Source organism: Poromitra crassiceps (assembly GCF_964638095.1).
Source record: "Poromitra crassiceps genome assembly, chromosome: 15".
Lineage (NCBI taxonomy): Eukaryota > Metazoa > Chordata > Actinopteri > Beryciformes > Melamphaidae > Poromitra > Poromitra crassiceps.
The window spans coordinates 26,677,336-26,697,530 of NC_139634.1; the positions used below are offsets into that span (position 1 = coordinate 26,677,336).

General features: G+C 43.7%; 1 protein-coding gene across 3 annotated transcripts in view; it reads left to right on the forward strand.

Moving 5' to 3' along the window:
* Positions 1–20,195, forward strand: part of atp8a1 (ATPase phospholipid transporting 8A1) — a 142,772-nt gene that overhangs the window by 95,643 nt on the left and 26,934 nt on the right. For all 3 annotated transcript variants that reach the window (XM_083651631.1, XM_083651633.1, XM_083651632.1), the window contains 5 exons: positions 1,910–2,082; positions 3,538–3,721; positions 5,848–5,958; positions 14,742–14,816; positions 16,983–17,105. In XM_083651631.1, coding sequence (XP_083507757.1) covers positions 1,910–2,082; positions 3,538–3,721; positions 5,848–5,958; positions 14,742–14,816; positions 16,983–17,105 — 666 coding nt within the window. The remainder of the gene's footprint in view (positions 1–1,909; positions 2,083–3,537; positions 3,722–5,847; positions 5,959–14,741; positions 14,817–16,982; positions 17,106–20,195) is intronic.

Sequence of the window (20,195 nt, forward strand, 5' to 3'; positions counted from 1 at the left end):
CACATCAGAGAAGACAAGATGATCTTAATTTCCCCTCCTCAGTTAGGATTTAGAAAGTGTCAAAATGTTTTTTTTGTTTGTTTGTTTTTTGCAATGTAAGTTCAGACAGAGATCTGGAAGATGCCACAAGTTTCATTCATATAGTTTTAGAAACCTGATGATTTTCTGTCAATATACAGGCTCAGCACAAGACCTCACATTTTTTATGAACACAACCATGCAGTACCTGTTCTTGTCACTGATAATGATTACAAGATTTAGATACAAGAGTTTTTTTTCCTGATGGCTCCAACATCTGGAAGGAAGATGATTGAATAACGAGTAAAATGATGATCTCACCACTCTATCCATCTCAGTCTGTATGCTCTGTACCAGCACTTCATCCTGCTGTCATCCTCATATTTATGCCTTTTATTCATCACTTGTCGTCACAGATGTAGTATATACCAAACATTGAATATGATTTATTCTGAACTTAGGGCAAATCGTTTACCGGTATATTCTTGCCTCAAGGTCTGGATCTGAGTGCAGTAAGCATGTGAAACATAGCTAAAACATCAGCTGTGTAGCAGCCTGGGAGTGCTGATGCTATGGAAAGATGTGACTTATCATCGATGAACAGACTTTTTTGATTTAGAGACTTATAAATACTCATTCTCTGAGAATGGATCCGGAACCTGTAGTGTTGTACGAGGCAATGGGAACACCACCTTGGTCTTTCTGTGGTGTCGCTCTAAAAACTTTGAATTCTGAGGCACAAGCAGTGAAGCAAATCCATCCCTTGTACAAATATTGTCTCCTGCCTAGTCCTCAAGAGGTTATACATCATACATTCAACTGCTCATTGCTCCAATAGATGATCTGTTTAATCGGGGGAAATCATGCCATGGGTTCAGTGAAGGGATGCACCGATATGAAAATTTTGGCCGATGCCGATATCCGATATTAACATTGCTGTTATGGCCGATAACCGATATTTACCGATGTCGATATGATCTGTATAAAAACACATTTCTATGATAATAAAATTGTGTAGATACTGAAAAACACATACAACACACTGAATTTGAAAAAGTAATACATTTCTTTATTTCAAAAACATTTGTAAAAGCCCATAAATCATAGATTTACTGCATTATTTCATCTCAATGTGAAGAATTTGGCTGATACCGATAACCGATATTAACATTGCAACATCGGACCGATACCGATATGTTAAAAAATGACTAACATCGGCCGATACCGATATGATTGCCGATATATCGTGCATCCCTAGTTCAGTGCATTTCTCAGCCAATTCTCAAATGTAAAACTAACAAATAAAGATGCATATGCTTCAGGTCAGGGGTGATTGAAATGGTCCAGGATTAATCGGTGCAGAGGATAGCCAGGAATATCCTCCACTTACCAGGGGAAGGGCTTTCCCAAAAGAAAAGAAAAAAACAGCTTAGAAACCTGCAACAATCAACTTTGAAGTTGAGAGCAAAATTCTGAATCAGTGAAAGTAAAAAAAAAAAAAAAAAAAAATCCCCTTGACACCTGTCATACTGTTATTGATGCCTCATAATAACATCAAGCTGTTGCTAATGAAGCATGACATACGGTTGGTATACTGTATGTTTATGTTTTTTGGTATTTTCTTATTTTCCATCATTGTATAATAATCTCACATCTGTTGCAAATCTGAATATACTTGGCAAACAAGAATAAGCTTTTCCATATGTTAAAATGAGATTATTGCATTACCACTGCACAGACTGATTGTGAAAGCGGGGTGAAATACTGTACCCAGTGGAATCATTGAGAGAACGACCATCAAGGCTTTATTAGTCTATACTGTAGACTTTAAATTGTAATAAATATGCTAACTAATAACTAATGTTCATGACATATTTTTCTTTGTATGCAGGGAACAAGGGAGACCCTCAGCCACCACTGTGGCATGCTGGGAGATGCCCTCTACAAGGAGAACGACTTTGCCCTCATTATCGACGGAAAGACTCTCAAATACGCCCTTACATTCGGAGCGAGGCAGTACTTCCTGGATTTGGCTCTGTCATGTAAAGCTGTCATATGTTGCAGGTAAGGTGTCAAAGTTCACAGAATGAAGACCGTTTCTACATACAAAAGCAGTTCAAGTCATTTTCAACTATCCACAAAATTGGTATATTTATATATCAGATCTGACACCGGAACTTTACGTATACAGAGTGTAGGCATAGACCAATAGACTGTAGTAATTGGACAGCTCTTACAGAAACACGCCACATTTTACCCTGATATACACCCAGTTTTCCACATATGCAGCAGTAGCTGTGTATCACTAGAGAAAATCAGTAAATTGGCTTTTAATTAAAAAATATATTCTTTATTAAATTATTATTCATTTTAATGAATTTAATGTGCAATTAAATGTTATGCAAAAGGCATTGACTGTTTTATGGCTGCAATTTAAAACCTGTGATGGTCATAAATTAAAAACAACATAAAAAATTATGAGGGCACACTGTGTTGACCGGTCTAGGCCACATAAATAAAAGGAAGTACTTAAGTGCTCAAGCGACCATGACAGGAGCCGGGGCCCCAAAGTCGGCACCGTGTTCTCAGAACAACAGCAAACCTACAGGTGCCACTGACTCACTGCATGACGTCAGATGTTTCCCCTCTACCTGCTTATGCCTGGTACACACTCTGAGAGGCGAGGGCGCCGGGAGATGAATGAGGCCTCTTTAAGTTGGGCGAACATAACCATAAACAGTTTCACAGGAATTTTTCTAGCTTAAGAAAGACGTGCAGTTTACGACGTCATCTCTGGAGACTGGCTGCACTGCACATCACCCCTACACCCCTGGTCTTCACAGAGGAAGCGCCTGTGTGGGAGGCTGTGGCCCTGGGTGTCACTGAGGGGATAAAGTAAAGTTTGAAGTGCTTGAGTTATAGGCTGTGTCAGGACCATCACATCATGATTGGCTGTACTTCATGGGCCCAGTAAGGTTAAGTCAGTCAGACAGGGGTCTTAGGGGAGGGACAAGGCAGCAGACAGGGCGAAGGAAAGCATCTGTCATCTGCAATTATCTTCCAGAAAACGGTTTTGGATAATTCTTACAGGAATATATTCAGTTCAAAATGCCCCTCGTTTTAAGTATTTAGTGCAGCCTATCAACGGGCTGTTAGGTTCACTCAGTTGGCACGCCTGACTGTCTGCCTCCCTCAACCTTCTGTGCTGTTTTCTGAGGTTGAGGAAGAGCTTTGGGGTTTGTAAACTGCTGAACCCAAGACTTTCTTAGAATAAATGTTTTTCTATGAGCACCTCAATTACATTGCTCAATGCTGGGAAACGTATGAAATCGAAATTTCCTGTGAGAAAATGCATTCAAATGTTCTGTATAATCTGAGGTCTACTTTGCACTATATGTGACTTGACTTCTTGTCGTCCTGGTTCCATGTGTATCAGTATGTACTGTGAAACGCGCAACACACATTTTCGCCCATTAATCAATTGTTCTTGGTGACTAACCTTCTCCTTCTCTCCTGTAGAGTATCACCTCTTCAGAAGTCCGAGGTGGTGGAGATGGTGAAGAAGCAGGTGAAGGTGATCACACTGGCCATTGGCGACGGTGCCAACGACGTGGGCATGATCCAGACAGCTCATGTTGGCGTGGGGATCTCAGGCAATGAGGGCCTACAAGCAGCAAACTCCTCGGACTACTCCATTGCCCAGGTGAGCAGGTGGTTGAGCTATATATTATCACATTACTGCCATGTGCCTTTCTTGTACATTTTAAGAGAAATGGACAACTTTTTGGTTAAACTTTTTTTAAGACGAGAGGGGGGGGTAGTTGGAGATGGAGGATAAAAGTATCTAAAATGGGAACTTTGCCAAGGATTTATGTCTAAATTAAAAGACGGGCAAAAAGGGGTAGGTTTTAGGTTATGTCTGCCTGCCTGGAGCGTGCACCTGCCACCAGCATTTGTGTAGTCAGATAGGGTCAGAGATGCTGAAAAATCTGCCAACGCAGTCAAGTCTCATGAGCCTTGTTGATTAATTATTTTTCTTCTGCCAATATCTAAGATAATATTCATAGAGCTAAAGACTGCTAAGCTGTGGACATTGACATTTTTGATTTTTAACTTGATTAATGTCATGTTTGCACAGGAGCTACAGGTGTCTGACAAACTTTTTTTTTTTTTTTACACTTTTACAGTGTTTTTCTACATTTGAATGCAGCATTGATATTGGTTTACATTCTGCCTAAAACGTTATTGTGAGTAGTCAAGAGATCAAGTGTCTTCTGTGGCATTAGCTTATACAGTGGAGCAACAGCACCTGCAAAACAGGCATCTCCCGACACCCAACTCCCAACATAGCCGTACAGAAAGAGATCCGGCAAAATGCTATGTAAACACATTCTCATATCCTAGTAACCAGTATGTCTGAAACCCGGCATCGATATGCGATATACCCATAAGCAAGCAGAACTGTGCCAGCAACAAAAGCCATGCAGCTCTTATATCATGGTTCTTTCTCCGCACAGCACGCCTTCATGTTTCTATTATAGCCACACACCGCTTGAGGCTAAGAGAAGTTAATCGCTGACTGAAACACCGCACATTCTCTCTGCTTCACCATCCAATTACTGTAGAAGAGACTTGGGTTTGTCTTAAGTGCCCCCTTCCATCCACATGACATGTAGAAAACATATGTCTTTCAAAGGCAGGTGGCCTCTTATAATCCATTTAGGTCGCGTCCCGGCGTCAAATTAAATTACTCCTCCAGACTTGTGGTGTTTTCCCCTTATTGGCGTAACGGTACATTACCTGTAATTTGCCGACTGCATACTAAAATCAGCCCCGGTAAGTTGTGTTTTTCTATTCCTTCACTGATTACATGATGTACAGTATATTAATGTCCAGCAGCGGCATCAGAGGAGTTCCCGCTGCCGTAGTTTATTATTCAACCACTTTCTACCGCTTTGTAATGGAGAGCTAGAGTCGGCTTCCTTAAAGCTCACTGGTATCTGCTGAAGCAAGTGGAGGGTGAAGAGGCTCCAGGCCCAGGCACCTCTGCTGTCTGTCTGTCATCAGCTCGGCTCTGCGCTAACTGATTTTTGATCCCACCCTGCTAAGGGTCAGACAAACTGGAGGCTCCGGTCTGCTTTCATTTTGCCAAGGAACACTGCTGTTCTACTGAAAGACAAGCAGGCCTTCAAATAAGCAAAATTGTGTTTGCCTTGAGATTTGGTTTTATAGAGACCTGCGTCTCTGGTTTCAGACTCATTTTGCGAAATGGTCCTGTTGTCAGGGGAAAGATGAGTGTAGATGTTCTGCTCATGGTTACACGGGGCGCTTTGTTTTAGTAATTTATGGGTAACTAAGATGAAATATTTGCCTCAGAGAGTTCTGCTCCGGTGTAATCACACTCATCAGCAATAAATTGCCCTGAAATACGACGTGCACCACGGGCCCCAAATAGTAGGATTATTATAAATCCATTTAACTATTATGCTGAGCGAGTCCTTGGAGACCAATACGCCCATGTCTCCTCCCCTGTTTTTAAGGCGAGCCTGGGTCTAACAAAATCCAACTTTGACCAGGAATTCCTAGAATGTGTCAGTGAGGGCAAGGCCAAGATCCCCCTTAATGGCCAGCAACCCTGCTGTGAAATGACGTTAAGTCTGCTGCTTTCTTTAATCCAGCACTTCCTGTAAACACCATGGTGTTCCAGGAGGGCTGCCTGGCACTGAGCTCGGATAGAGAAGACCTATAAGACAGTGAACTGTGGAATACCCAGAGTTCTGCTATTCATTCATCTTGGCTCTTTCCTCCCCTCACTTCCCTCCCACACAGTTCAAATACTTGAAGAATCTACTGCTGGTCCACGGGGCATGGAATTACAACCGTGTAGCCAAGTGTATCCTATACTGCTTCTACAAGAACATTGTCCTCTACATCATTGAGGTAAGTCTCATACGCGGGGTTTCCCCCAGTAAAGTTGTTAGGTCCGGTAAGTGTCCCCGGGGGCCCCCGGCGCGGAGCAACGAGTGATTGAGGTCGGGCGATTCGGTTTCTGTGATAACCGAATGACGGAATTGAGCATTTAAAAGAGCAGCAATGTTGCCCTAAGCAAAACAGCTTAGGGCAACATTTTGGACAAAAACGCCCACAAAAATCACCTCCCGGAGGCTCCTGCCCTCCAAGTGCAGTTTGCGCCCGTGATGTGACGTCACCTGAAAACAACCTATATGATTGGTTTTCCTCAACAACATAGACTTCAGCACTATCTGAATCAATCTGAAATCATCGCTAAGCTGAGCAAACTGGCTGACAAGAAGGTCTAATAGACAGCACAGCCAGATTGTCAACAACACATTTGAGCTATCTTCAATTCCATGTTGGGTAATGTTCATCGCAGAATCTGGTTTAGTAAAAGCGTTTTTGGAAGAAGATAACCGGAGATACTAACTAGTGCTGCTTGCTTGCTTGTGAGGCTAACGTTAAGACTTATTAACGAGCCAGACCTCTGGTCTGCTGCTGTTGAATCTAGCTTTGTTTCCCGTGTACAAAACCATCGTCTGATACCTTTTAATCCCAATTGTGTCTCTTGTCATGGCCAGCTAGCTGTAGGCTATAGGCTACAGTCAGCAGGCTAGTGAACTCCCTCTGGTCAGGACCCGGGAGAGAGCACCACAGCCAGCCAGCCATCAGTCTCGTCTCTCGTCCCTCAGAGAGACTGATGGAGACACGCACACTTTTCAACAGTCAAATCAAATTCCTCCCAACATTATGTCCCGCCTGTCTATCCTGTACTTTCACTCACTCGGAAAACGTCACGATACAGAAGTTAGATACCAGGTACCCTCGAATTGCTGTTTCATCTGGACGTATCCCAGATGCTTAGGCCCAGCGGGGGGTCATACTGGCGGAAACCCTGATCAAACAGTAGCTCTCAAGGCGGAGAGTCACGCTTAGAACCCGTTTTAAATGGTAAGCATTGAGTTTTTTTCCACATTACCTGATTAGCTAAAGGCAAAGCTTCCTTGTTAGAGTTTCCATGTTTGTATTTCTGTTGACTGGCCCCACACATTACCTGCCAATTTGCGTTGCTCCTTGCGTGACATGACTGGACAGCATACACACACACACACACACACACACACACACACACACACACACACACACACACACACACACACACAGTAATGAAGGGAAACTATACCTAGTTTAACTGGAAGTCGGCATGTAGGAAATCTCTTGGTTATTAGAGCCCTAGAATATAAATCCACACGGCCTGTCTGAATCCTTGCAAGATGCAGCCAACTCGCTAGTGGTCCGTATGCCTGTCTGTCATTAATCATCAATTTAGACCCTGTTGACAGCAGAGACAGCCAAAGGTATCAAACTGGACAGACATAAATGCAGAATGAATCATGTGTTTTTTGCTTCTCTGATGATCCAAAAATATGTGCTTTGGTTGGAAAACTACAAGTGGGGAATGAGAGTGGGCAAGCTAATATGTTTTTTTTTGCTCTCCTGTGTATTGGTGGGTGATGGTCCAGGAATGTTGCTCCCAATATTGTTCTGTTGGCGTACGGTGTGTGTGATGACATTTGACAGAGACCAGACCCAGTGCTGATTGCAGGTTCAGAGCTACAATCGGGAGCGACCAGACAAGTTAAGAGCTTGCTATCAGCACCAGCTTTATCATAGGGAGTGCTCGGATGTTTTGATCTCCAGGCCGTGCACTTGTCTGACGGAAGTAGCACGTCTCAAACGGCTTATCATACCCTCATTCAGAAGTTGACAGAAGTCAGAAGACATAATTTGATAGTAATTAGAGCTGTAATATAATTCATAATAATATATAATCTAAACGTATGCTAATAAGAATAAGATTTGCTCTCACTGCCACTTTTTGCGCTTTTTATTTGTGCCTGGGGAGGAAGGGGCAGGGCGATTCGATAATTACTTATTGATGATAATTGGTGATGAACGTGCTACAGTTTCCACATTATGCTCCGTACCACTCTCACTGATACCTGGATAGAAATGGATCACAATGTACAGTTTTGACATTTTCATTTTAATATGACAAGCCCTAAGAATCATGCTTTTGGAATCTACCCAAGTCCTTACTCCTCCAGTATATAGACGTTTTTCAAAAGTGTACCCCATCCCACAGCCCTCCCCCTTTCTATGCTAACATTCCTCTGGCTCGAGCTGTCTGCCTTAGGGGTCCAGCAGCAATAGAGACACTGTGAATGACGCCAGACATGGGTGAACAGCAGGCAGTGTGGAGGAGCGTGCTCCCTGGCCAGAAGAAGATCAGCCACATGTCATGAGACTGTCACCACTTGACAAAATGCCCCAGCACGCTGACGGGACAAAAGGGCTGTACCGCATAACCCCATCGTGGAAATATGAGCACTTTAAAATTCTCTTCTTTTTCACCCTCTTTCTGAGGCACTTGACCTCTGACCCCCTTTTTTCATCCTCATTCTAGTTCATCTGCTGCGGAAAATCTCTGTACAGCCTTTTACATTCCACCATGTCTGCATCTAGCTTATCCATGGTGCCGGGCGACCACAGAGCCTATAGTGTCTTTTTCCTGACCCGAACTGCAAACATGTAACCGTTTCATCAAATTTCCCTTTTTGATATACTGTAGCTATAGCAATAGACTACCGGTACTTGCACAACTCCACTACTTCCTGAAATGAGTAGGGCATAGTGGTTTCCTGTCCTACACTATTGGATGAACTGATTAATGTCAGGTGTGCCTGATCACTGTTGTTGTGACTGCAGCAGTCAGGCACACCTGACATTAATCAGTTCATCCAATAGTGTAGGACAGGAAACCAAGATGCCCTACTCATTTCAGGAAGTAGTGGAGTTGTGCAAGTAGTCTATTGCATACAGTATGTGCCACTACAATAAAATTCTAATTGCAGTCAACGGCCATTATTTCTGAAGGGAAAAACACCAGGTATAAAATGTCATGTATGCGTAAATGGATTCCTTAAATTGTTGCCTCTAATCTGGTCAATATATCACTCACTGGGAATTAAGATAGTTGGCACAACTTCCTGTGTGTTTACAAAGAGCAGAGCTTCATATAAAATCATCTCTCTCTCTCCTTCATGTGAATTCACACTCTCTCTCCTTCATGTGAATTCACTCTCTCTCCTTCATGTGAATTCTAAATGGACCTGTCGACTGGCAGGGCCCTCATTCACATTAAAACCTCCTCAATATTCCCCCCAGCTTCGTTTAGCCGTTCTTTGTGTGTCTCTTTGAAACATACCGGGTCTCTTTTCAAAGGAGCTCCTTTCCTACAATTGGAACATAATGTCTATAGTTCTAACTGCAAGGCGAGCTTCCTCCCAGCACACCTTTTGTTATTCTGTGAAAAACATAACTCCTCCCCCCCCATGCTCCACTCCTTCAGGGGATTCAACTAGATAATAGGGGATTTCTTCTCTGTTTGGCTGCTTCAATATTTCAAACAGCCTGTGTTGTAAAAGGCCCTGTCATCCAACACAGCAGCAACCCCAGGCCACAGGAAAAAGCCACATTTGTTGCGCTAATAGGTTTACTTTTGTGCTTGCATGTTTTTCTCGTCGACTCCCAGGCTACGTTGCAAGGAGAGAATCGTGGATGTTGAAGGGAATTTTAACTTGATTGTTCGGGGCACCTTTGTCTGGTACAGTGCGTGATACAATCTGAATACCAGGACCAGGGGACTCTATCCTTAAGCCCCCTTTCCTTCTCCCTCTCTGTCCAGAGGGTCTTTGGTTCCTTTGAGAGACACACAGAGTAGGAGGGTGCAGGACTCTGTGGCCATTGTAGGAGCTGTGAATGTAGGTGCAGCTCCGTCTGAGTCTCTCGGAGCGTTTGTGTGATCATTGAGGTTCTGAGGTTAATTGTGAGTCAGGAAGTAAGACTGTCACTCCAATGGGTGATTGACAAATGGAACTGCTCTGGTGTTGTTTTCTCAGGGTTTTCCTTTTCCCAGTGTCGTTGACTAGGGTTCACATTGCTGCTGCTATTCAGTGACAGAACAGTGTCTGGAGAGACCAAGTCAAGTCATTCATTTCTATAGCCTTTCATCACAAGCATGTCTCAAATGACTTTACAGAGAATAATCCTACCAAGCTCTAACTCATCAGCAAGGTGGAGGGCTGCGCCGCGCACAATTGCCCATTGCACAATTGCTCAGAATGGCATGCGGTGCTAGAAATGAGTGCGGGAAGTACGCAATACTTCTAGTCTAATCTGATTGAAAGAGGCAGTCAGAATTTTGCTAATATTTTTTTGTACACAAAGTGGCTCAACGGTAAATGATGTTTGAAGCAGTATTCATTAACTACTTTGTTACAATTGACTCTGCTAAGTGAAGCACAAGTGGTGAAAGGATTGGATTTAGCCATGTTAGCCACTGTCCAAAGGAAGCCCTAGAAACTTCATTCAGATGACTGATCCAGCTGGTTACTCAGGTTTGACTGACGCCGTGTCAGAGTGCTGCAGTACAGAGTGACACTGTGTCAGAGTGCTGCAGTACAGAGTGATGCTGTGTCAGGGTGCTGCAGTACAGAGTGACACTGTGTCAGGGTGCTGCAGTACAGAGTGACACTGTGTCAGGGTGCTGCAGTACAGAGTGACACTGTGTCAGGGTGCTGCAGTACAGAGTGACACTGTGTCAGGGTGCTGCAGTACAGAGTGACACTGTGTCAGAGTGCTGCAGTACAGAGTGACACTGTGTCAGGGTGCTGCAGTACAGAGTGACACTGTGTCAGGGTGCTGCAGTACAGAGTGACACCGTGTCAGGGTGCTGCAGTACAGAGTGACGCTGTGTCAGAGTGCTGCAGTACAGAATGATGCTGTGTCAGGGTGCTGCAGTACAGAGTGACACATTTATGAGCCAATTACATGGAGGCTTATTCCGTGCTGCTCAGAGTAGTTAGGGGAGTTGACTGGTAGCAGCATGCTGAGTGAAACCACGGAGACTGTGGCCAGCTCACTGAGATATATGAATGGAGAGAGTGTCCCTATCTCCTCCCTGTATGGTCTATTGAAGCCAAAATCCTGTGAAAATCAGTGAACCAGAGTCTGCATTTATGTCGATGGGCCAGCATTGGAACACGGCTTGGCCCTCTACCGCCACACATTTCCAGCAGCTCCTTCTGAACTCTCTTTATGTCCCTGAGTCCCTCTTCATTCTTTGCTTTCTTTGTTTATACATTTCATCAGCAAGACTGCGAGACGAAGCTTAAGAGCATCAGGACGCACAATAATGTCATGCCTCTCACCCTCCTTCTAGACACGGCCTCCACCACTGTGGCACAACCATGGAATCATTGATTTCTGATTTGCTGATGAATATGCAAGGAGTCGTCTTATCTGCGAGGCCCTACCCACCAATCCCCCTTTTCTTAACTCGCACTCTCCCCCATCACTGTGTTTTTCATGATGTGCAGTGGGGGAGAGAGGCCAGCCACACCCCTCCGCTGAGTGGCACTCAATGGCTAGAAGAAAAGAGGACGGAAAATCCTGGCCGGTCCTTCCTCCTAATGAGCAAATCAATGCATCTGTCGCTCCAGAGAGGGAGAGGCAGAAAGAGAGAGGGGTGCTATTTGGCACCCTAAGGACCAGGCCAAAACACTCGCACAGAAGCAGTTACCGCATGCTATGAATAGGAGTCTTCTTTTTTCTTTTTTTTTTACTTAGCACAACAATATATCAGCCCAGAGTCCCTCATTGAGCGGAGCTGTAATTAATTCAGCACTTTGACCTACCCGCTAGCCTCTGGTTACCGCTTGAGCCGCGCTGCTGGTTTAACCTGCCTCATGGCTCGGGCTTCATCTTCACATAACCCCTAGCAACGCGCTCTGAATGCAGCAAGGCGAACCCTAAAACACTCTGAATGCAGCAAGGCGAACCCTAAAACACTCTGAATGCAGCAAGGCGAACCCTAAAACACTCTGAAGCTATTCTCCCACTGCCAAGAGATGTACTGTACTCTCTCTGCGCCTATGCAAACCTTCTGGTTCTCTTGGTTGCAGCCGGCTCTGGGCAGGAGTCACATGGTTCCCGATTGGGGTGAACATCCCATGCGAGTGAAAAACAGGCCCCCTGGTATAAAAGAAACAACATCATGGTAGAATGCACCTGATGGAGGGAAGGGCGGGATCTGGACTGGGTGGGCGTGGCAGAGGGGGGAGGTGAGGGGCAGGGTTTAGGGGCGCACACACACATACACAGGCCTCGTCTATACACACCCTGCCTCCCCCCCTCGCCCAAGGCAATGAAGTGCAGGGGGGTGGGTGACAGACATTTGTTTTGGGACCATTTTCACACAGACGCTCACGCCATTGAATGGGAAGGGCTGGTGGTGGATGGGTATTGGCCGTGTAGAGAGTGGCAGTGGCGGGTGGGGCCCTCAAATAGGCTTTGTCCAAAACGGAGAAGTTGTAGCAATTCATGCCTTCATAATGAAGTGAAATGAAGTGAGGGAATGCTCGCATGGCCATGTCCAAAACATAGCACCCCTGACATGATGTCCCCTCCACAGCCATGGCCTGAGCAGTAGCTAGGGTCTGTTTTGGACCACTTTGTGTTCAACCGCAACACCCGACATTTCTGATTTACAACAAAGACGTGTTTTCAATGCTTGTTCATTCTAGATCTGTTACTTATGTGACTATGTTTAAAAAAATATCCTCTGCTCTACATTGAAACTGCCTCTTGTTTTGCGCACACAGCTTTTTTTTAGATAAGTGCGACTAATATCTAAGATATACTGTGAAGCCTCATCTCCACCCAGCATATGGTTTATATTAGCTCTGCCTCCCTTTCCTGACGCAATATATCAAAGTCCCCAATCCCCATCATCCACTCACAGTCCCCAAACCCTAAACTCGAGCCCCATAACTAACCTGCCCTGTCGTCCACATGTCTTCAGGTAGATCAAGGAGGGAAACAGTGGGCTTGATATATGTTTGTATTTAATCCTGTGGTGAATCCGGGGACAATTTACATTGTGGAGGTACTATCTAGAGGACTTGGCCTTCCCACTGTTACTTCATTTGCCTTCCCTGCCTTTCTCAAGTTTGAAACCTAGCTCTTATAGATTAGAGACTAATGATGTGTTGAGCACAAGTCAGCACTTCAAACAAATCCACATTAGATTTAGAATCATTTAGATACTTTTTCACATTGACTGGAAACATTTATTTCCCCTCCATTTTACCCCTGAAAACGCCATTATTGCCAGATTCACTACTTCCTAATGATTTTATGTACATTAGCATTTGTTTTTCTCCCTGTGATCTTATTCATATTGTAATAATTATAGATACTGCATTTACTGCCGTCTCTACCTGAAGTCTCTGTTGTCATAAGACAGTGAAGATAGTGTGATGGACAGATGTTTCTCTGTAGACCCTGAGCGAGTCTCTAATCTGTTAATGGGGAGCTACTCACCCTCACTATCTATAACGGAAAGCATAAATCGAAGAGGCAATTAGAAAGACTACAGGGATTTAGTGTAGTTTCCCTCATCTAGCAGATGAGTAAAGTCTACACTCACTACAGCATCACATTCATGAATAACAGATCTTTTCTAGATTTAAACGTATCCTCAACTAAAGAAATTGTAATCTCACCAAAACACATAGACAATGGTCCAACTATCATTCAAGGCGTAAGTGTTGAAATCGTCCAGACCTACAAATACTTGGGAACTATGTTTGATGATAGATTGCATTTTAGTGACAATACAGTTGATGATAATAATAATTTATTGCACTTAAATAGCGCTTTTCAAGCCACCCACATATTTGTGTGTGTGTGTGGGGGGGGGGGGGGGGGGCTTTGTGGTACAGAATGTGGCTTTGTGTTTTTTGTTATTGTTAGCCAGCTGTAGACCGGCCACTACCATTAATCCTTGTTCTGATATTGTCATATTTGTATTACTTTTTTTTTGTATTTATCTTTTTGTGTGTGTGTGAATGAAGTGTACGTGTACTTGTTTGCAAACGTGTTTGCCTCAAATTGCCCCTCAAGGGACAAATAAGGTATTTTGAATTGAATTGAATTGAATAAGTGCCTTTAAAAATTAATGTTAATGGATAAAGGAGAAATTAGTATTTCGGACTTGACACCATCTTCTTTGTCTTGATGCGGCCTCGCCCACAGCTCGGCTGTTGCGTGGCCTCGCCTGCTCTATTGGCATGCGCAGCGCACAATTGCTCAACTTTGCATCACTGATGACATCACAATGATAGCTATGACATCATCAGTGATGTCACATTTGCTCGCGTGTAGGGCTGTGCGGGCTCACCTATGACATCACTGATGATGTCACACTTTGCATCACTGATGACATCACAACTGCTCTTATGACATCACTGACATCACATCAAGATATTTAGTTTACTGTCATAGAGGAGTAAAGCAACCAGCAAATATTCACATTTAAGAAACTGGAATCAGAGAATGTTGACTCTTTCCCCTCCCCCCAAAAAAATACTCAAAACGGATTAATCAATTATCAAAATGGTTGGCGATTAATTGAACATTTGACAACTAATCGATTAATCATTGCAGCTCTAATGAAGATTTTTATTCCAAGTGCATACACATCTGTATATTTAGTATTTTATGATGCTTGCACCAAACTTCTGCTCTCCTCTTGTTTTGCTGTTCTCACCCTCTCTTCATTGTGCTCTTTTCGTCTCCTACAGATCTGGTTTGCGTTTGTCAATGGCTTCTCCGGTCAAATCCTGTTTGAGCGCTGGTGCATCGGTCTGTACAACGTGGTGAGTGAAAGAGCCCACTTTATCCGTTTACCCCTGTCGCTCTCGGACACAGAACTCATATGCTGTGGTGCCCCAAATGGGATCCGTTTATTGCCTGACCATGTCATCGACATCCTGAAAAGGTTCTCATTTATTTATGGCCTGTTGTCAAGTCCATATTCCCTCTGCGCCCTAAACTATGTACTGAATGTGAAAAAACAACAGCTTTGCGTGCCCCAAAGAGTGTAGTTAGCAAGGGCAAGCGGTTTTCGTGAATGATAAAAAGAACAGGTTGAATGGAGCAGTAACTGAGCTGGCTGGTGGTGCGGGGAGTCCCTCAGGGCTCTGTAATGGGGCCATTCTTAATGAACTCATATTTCATGTCTGTCATATCAATTCGGTAGATGAAAAAAATCTGCATCTGCAACAGTCGTGTTTTTAATACTGTGCTGTTAAGCTCACAAAGCGTTGACGTGTAACTTTAAACTGTTTATTAAGAAAATCTACTCAATTCAATAAACAAAGATGAATGAGAGAAGTGTGAAGGGAGAAGTTCCCCCGCACTTCTGATCAGCCACAAATGGAAGTGATTTATGGGGGGACCAACTGTCGAGAGAGTAGGACATTTTCACGGGTGTGGCTCTTGCACTTATTTCTTAATAAACTACCATCTTAGAACACCACCACTTCGTCGGAGGGTGGGAAGAGGATGGTAGTTTATTTCTTAATAAACTACCATATTAGAACACCGACACTTCATCGGGGGGGAGGGATGGTAGTTTATTTCTTAATAAACTACCATATTAGAACACCAACACTTCATCGGGGGGGAGGGATGGTAGTTTATTTCTTAATAAACTACCATATTAGAACACCAACACTTCATCAGGGGGTGGGAAGAGGGCTCACTCTTTCACTTTATCTGAAAAGCGAGGGAATTCCACTGGCTCAGTGGGAGTCTGTGGGGAGCAGTGGGCTGAATCCGCCCCTCAATGGAGATCTTCCCGGGCCTGAATGAGAAAGGAGTCCAGTGGAGCGTGTCCTGTGGCCCGCCGGTCCTGCACACTGAGGCCTACAGACTCCCACTCCAGATGGGCCTGCAGGGAACTCACACCAACTGACCCACGGAGCCCCCCAGACACACAATACCGTCACCCCTCTCTCAGCAGCTGCTATACAGAACAACATTACAACACCACTTAGAAATTACACTTTAGCTATGTTTAAATGCCTGCATCCTAGTCGAGAGCATCGCAGATGTTCCTTGGCAATGGCTTTTGCATATGAACAGGCTTGGGGCATGGCGAATCAAACTAAGAAACCCTGAAGTATTGTAAGGTCGGTGGTCTTATAATGGTCAGTAAAATAAAATAAAGAATCGGACAAGTGTAAAACGGCAGGAAGCAAATTCTGCTACAGCTGCAACATATGGAAATGGGGTCGATAAAGACACTCGACTACCATTAAGTCTAAAACAATGAGACATTTTATTTATCTGTTCACTTCACATTGTGTGGGACATTGTTCACTTAATACCCAGCAGGGTTGAGACAGTTAATTTAGAATTCAATCAAATCAAAAGGTAAATAGAATTTATTTATGTGGTAACAAAGACCATTATTTCTCATTCATTCTTCATGACGACCTCTTGAAAATCGACTTCCCTAGATTCGATTTTTGTGTGTGTTGAATCTCACATGTTTGAGTTTTTATTGTAGGTTAACTGTAGGGTTGCACTATTTATTGTAAAAACATACACATTTTTAGTAACAACACATTTTCTGAAGGCACTGACATGTATATATTTATTTGAACTCCCTGGCTACAAATCAAGTCTTTCTTCTATTTATTTATGTATTCATTTCAATTCTGTGATTTCCATTTAGTTTGCAGTTGCAATAATCGGCAACAACCTCACAACATGTTTTTCTTGGCCAGTATCATTGGTAGTTATTTGAATGTACTCTAGTCCCTTACTAAGTTCCAAGCTTTTTAAGAATTGATTATTTTAATTTGATCTATGTGGGTTTCAGTGGTTGGAAATCAGAATGTTGGTGGTGTTGTTTTTTTCTATCTGGCTGGTTTAACTGTATATTAATTGAAATTGGGTTTTTGATATAACTTATTACAATGTATTTCAGTGCGTCTTAAAAGTAGCATGTCCATGTGGTTGTTTGTGTTCTCCAGATCTTCACTGCTCTGCCTCCTCTCACTTTGGGCATATTTGAGCGCTCATGCAGGAAAGAGAACATGCTGAAGTACCCAGAACTCTACAAAACCTCCCAGAATGCTATGGGCTTTAATACCAAGGTAACCGTAGTTTCTTTTACATGTTGTTTGAGTGTACTGTATGCACAAAAAGGTCAATCACTTAATTTAATGTAGATGCAAAGGCCATGTAATTGGCTCGTTATAACTCGCATTTCAGAAATATCGCTATTCACGATGTCCCAGCCCAGCTCGTGGCGGCACGTTTCCGAGCCGGTTCCCTGCTCTGGGGGCTGGGCGCAGTGACCAGCCAGGTGCTGTAACCTGGATTTATATTGTGTTTGTAACATAGACTGTTATTGAAACGCCCAGTAAGTACAGCACATTAGAGAAGTCCGATACTCTCGCAATGCCGTTTCAGCTGGACTTTAAGCTGTCCATCACCATGGAACTGCAGAGATTGTATAACAACGAGCCAACTACATATTCCCTCGCATCCACATTGCACCCAACAACTGAGCGGCTTTAGCCTCTGTCTGTTTTTTGTTTTCTTCTTTTTTTTTTTTTTTTTTTAGAAAAACATATGACATGATTTATTGTTTTCAATGTGTTCGCTTATTTTTGTTGTAATAATGTGTTGCATCATTATTCAATACTTTTTGCTCTCTTACTTTACTTATATCCTATCCTTTGCTGCTGCAATGACCCCCCTGGGTCATGAGGACATCTGATCAAATCTAATGTTGCAAGCAAGTGTCCCTTGTGTTGTATCATAGTACTTAGCTAATATTAGCTAGTTTTCAATAGCCGGTCCCTTGAGCACATCGGTCCATATGTATTGAGGTTGGCCACTCATGCTCAAGAGTGGTTTAGCATTCTTGGGCTCTTTTAATACATGAGATCAGGCTTAGTTTATGATTGACATATCTTATTTCTTTCCCTCTGGAAGATGATTTTATGTTCATTCGCTAGTAAGCAGGTATTATCGGATGCCAATTTGACAATATATTGTATACAGCTCAGATAGTAGTGAGTCTCACCAAACACTCCCACAATTCCCTACTACATCAATGCGTCATCGAAAGCTGAAAATTAAACCTTTGTCTGCTCCACTACTGAATCCCAGCTCAATTAAAACGGGTCAAATGTTCCAGCGCTCACAACGTTCTGTCACACGAATGACACAAGATATTCCTGTCGGTGGTGTCTCACGGGTACGTCTCCATCACTATGACCTGTGAGCTGCGGTCAGGACGTCTCCAGCTACAGCCTGGTCTGGCCTGGCTTGACCTATTCTGTCTGGTTGTGGGGGCTGTCCGTTAGCTTTCCCCCGCTGGTAATAAAGATGTCTCCCCTTTCTCCAGGCGGAGACAGAGACCCCTGGACCCTCCTCACAGGCGTGGTGACCTGGTTAGCACCGTATAGAGGTGGATTAAAGAGGGATTGGCCACAGAGGTCAGGGGCAACACTGGCAGGGGTTGGGGTTGCAGGCAAAGAAGTTGGGGGGGAGTAGGGAGAGAGTGTGCTGTCATGGTGTGATGGCATTTGTTGCGGAAAATTATGCAATTTGTTTAAGCGAGTCCTTGTTTGTTCTGGGAGCAAGGCTGCCAGATCTAGTTTAATTTGGTCAGGACCAGACTGAATGCACCAAAAAAATAACCGGATTTGCTTATCTCCAGTTTTACAGGGCCAAGAAAACTCAAATCAAATGTTAAAGTAACACAGCTGAGCCACACCATGTCTGGCTATTTTTTGTTTGGCTGAGAAAACGGTAAAGAGTTACATTGGTAACGAGGGATTATTGAGGTGACATCGTTCGGTCTGGTCTTTGTTAAAGTGTAATTTTGTACTGTATGTACAGGAACAAGTCTCACCATTAGAAACACTAAATGTAAGTAATTAAATTGTGACATTGCCAGGTCGAACTTGATGAAGCTGTTCTATTGACATTGCCCACTAAGGAGGTCCACAGGCACTATTTGTTAGACGCAGGTGTGTTTTCATTGAATTCATTTTCAGATTCTCAAATTTTTGGGAGGGATCAAAGAAAGAAAGAATGTAATCAAGCGATAAAGATAGTTTGGTTGCAAAAGTTTAAACAAATATGCGCTGCATCCACAAAATAAGTCTTCACCTTAGTGGCAATGGATTGCTAAGTGTTGATTACCTCACGTCTTTATCCAATGAATGAATGATAGCTTAGGGAGAGATTTTTTTAATGCTCACAATTAATATTGATTGAACAGTCCAACATTCTGTGTGAATTCTGTGGTAGAGTGGATTTTCCCCATAAGACTTCATCAAGGCTCCCCTGCCAAAACCAGATCAGAAAAGTATGTGTTTGATAGTTACACGCAATGAGCTTCAATTTGTTTGGGCCTCATTTTCCAAGAGCCATAAATGATGACTCGGCCAGGTCGCCAGGTTGTTTTTGCTGGCTTGTCCACTCTTTTCCCGGGATATTTTCCCTGCAGCTGGCCCGAGGCGAGGCGAGAAAATCCTGCAGGAATTTGGCCCCTCGAAGGCAGCCTGTCTTTCTGCACGCCTGGCTCTTTTGTACACAACAGATACTGTCTTTGTGAATTAAAGCTGTTTGTGTTGAGGTGAGGGAAGGGAGTGACCGAGGGTGTTAAGTGCTTCAGACGTGGCCCTCGCCCGTGTCCCACTTTCACTTTTAATTGCATATTCCTGACACTTCAGTCGCGCTAATAAAACCACACTCCCCCATCATGTGGCCCTAGTCATTACAGCTTCCCCTTTAGCAGTTCAACCAGCATCTATCACCTCTTAAACGGTACCCCTCTCTCTCTCTCTCTCTCTCTCTCTCTCTCTCTCTCTCTCTCTCTCTCTCCCTGCCTCACCCATTTTGAAAAGGAAGGAGTAGAGGAAGGGGTGGGAAGCCCTGGAAATATTTGGCGCGATATTAAGTACAGGCTTTCATGCTTTTTTTCAGGCAATTAGGAGTCCCACAAAGGGCTGAATCTTTACAGGACAGACCGGCATTCATTCTGGGGGGGATCCTTAGCAACCTGCTGGGATACAAGGGAAAGAAAGAGCAGAGGGGTGAGAGGGAGGATCTCACTGTGACAAATTATTAGGAACATTTATTGATTGTATTAGCATTCATTGTGGTGGTTCTTCCGGGTGCTGGTTTGCACCCCCAGTGTGTTGTAGGTGAGTGGGCTTGCAAGG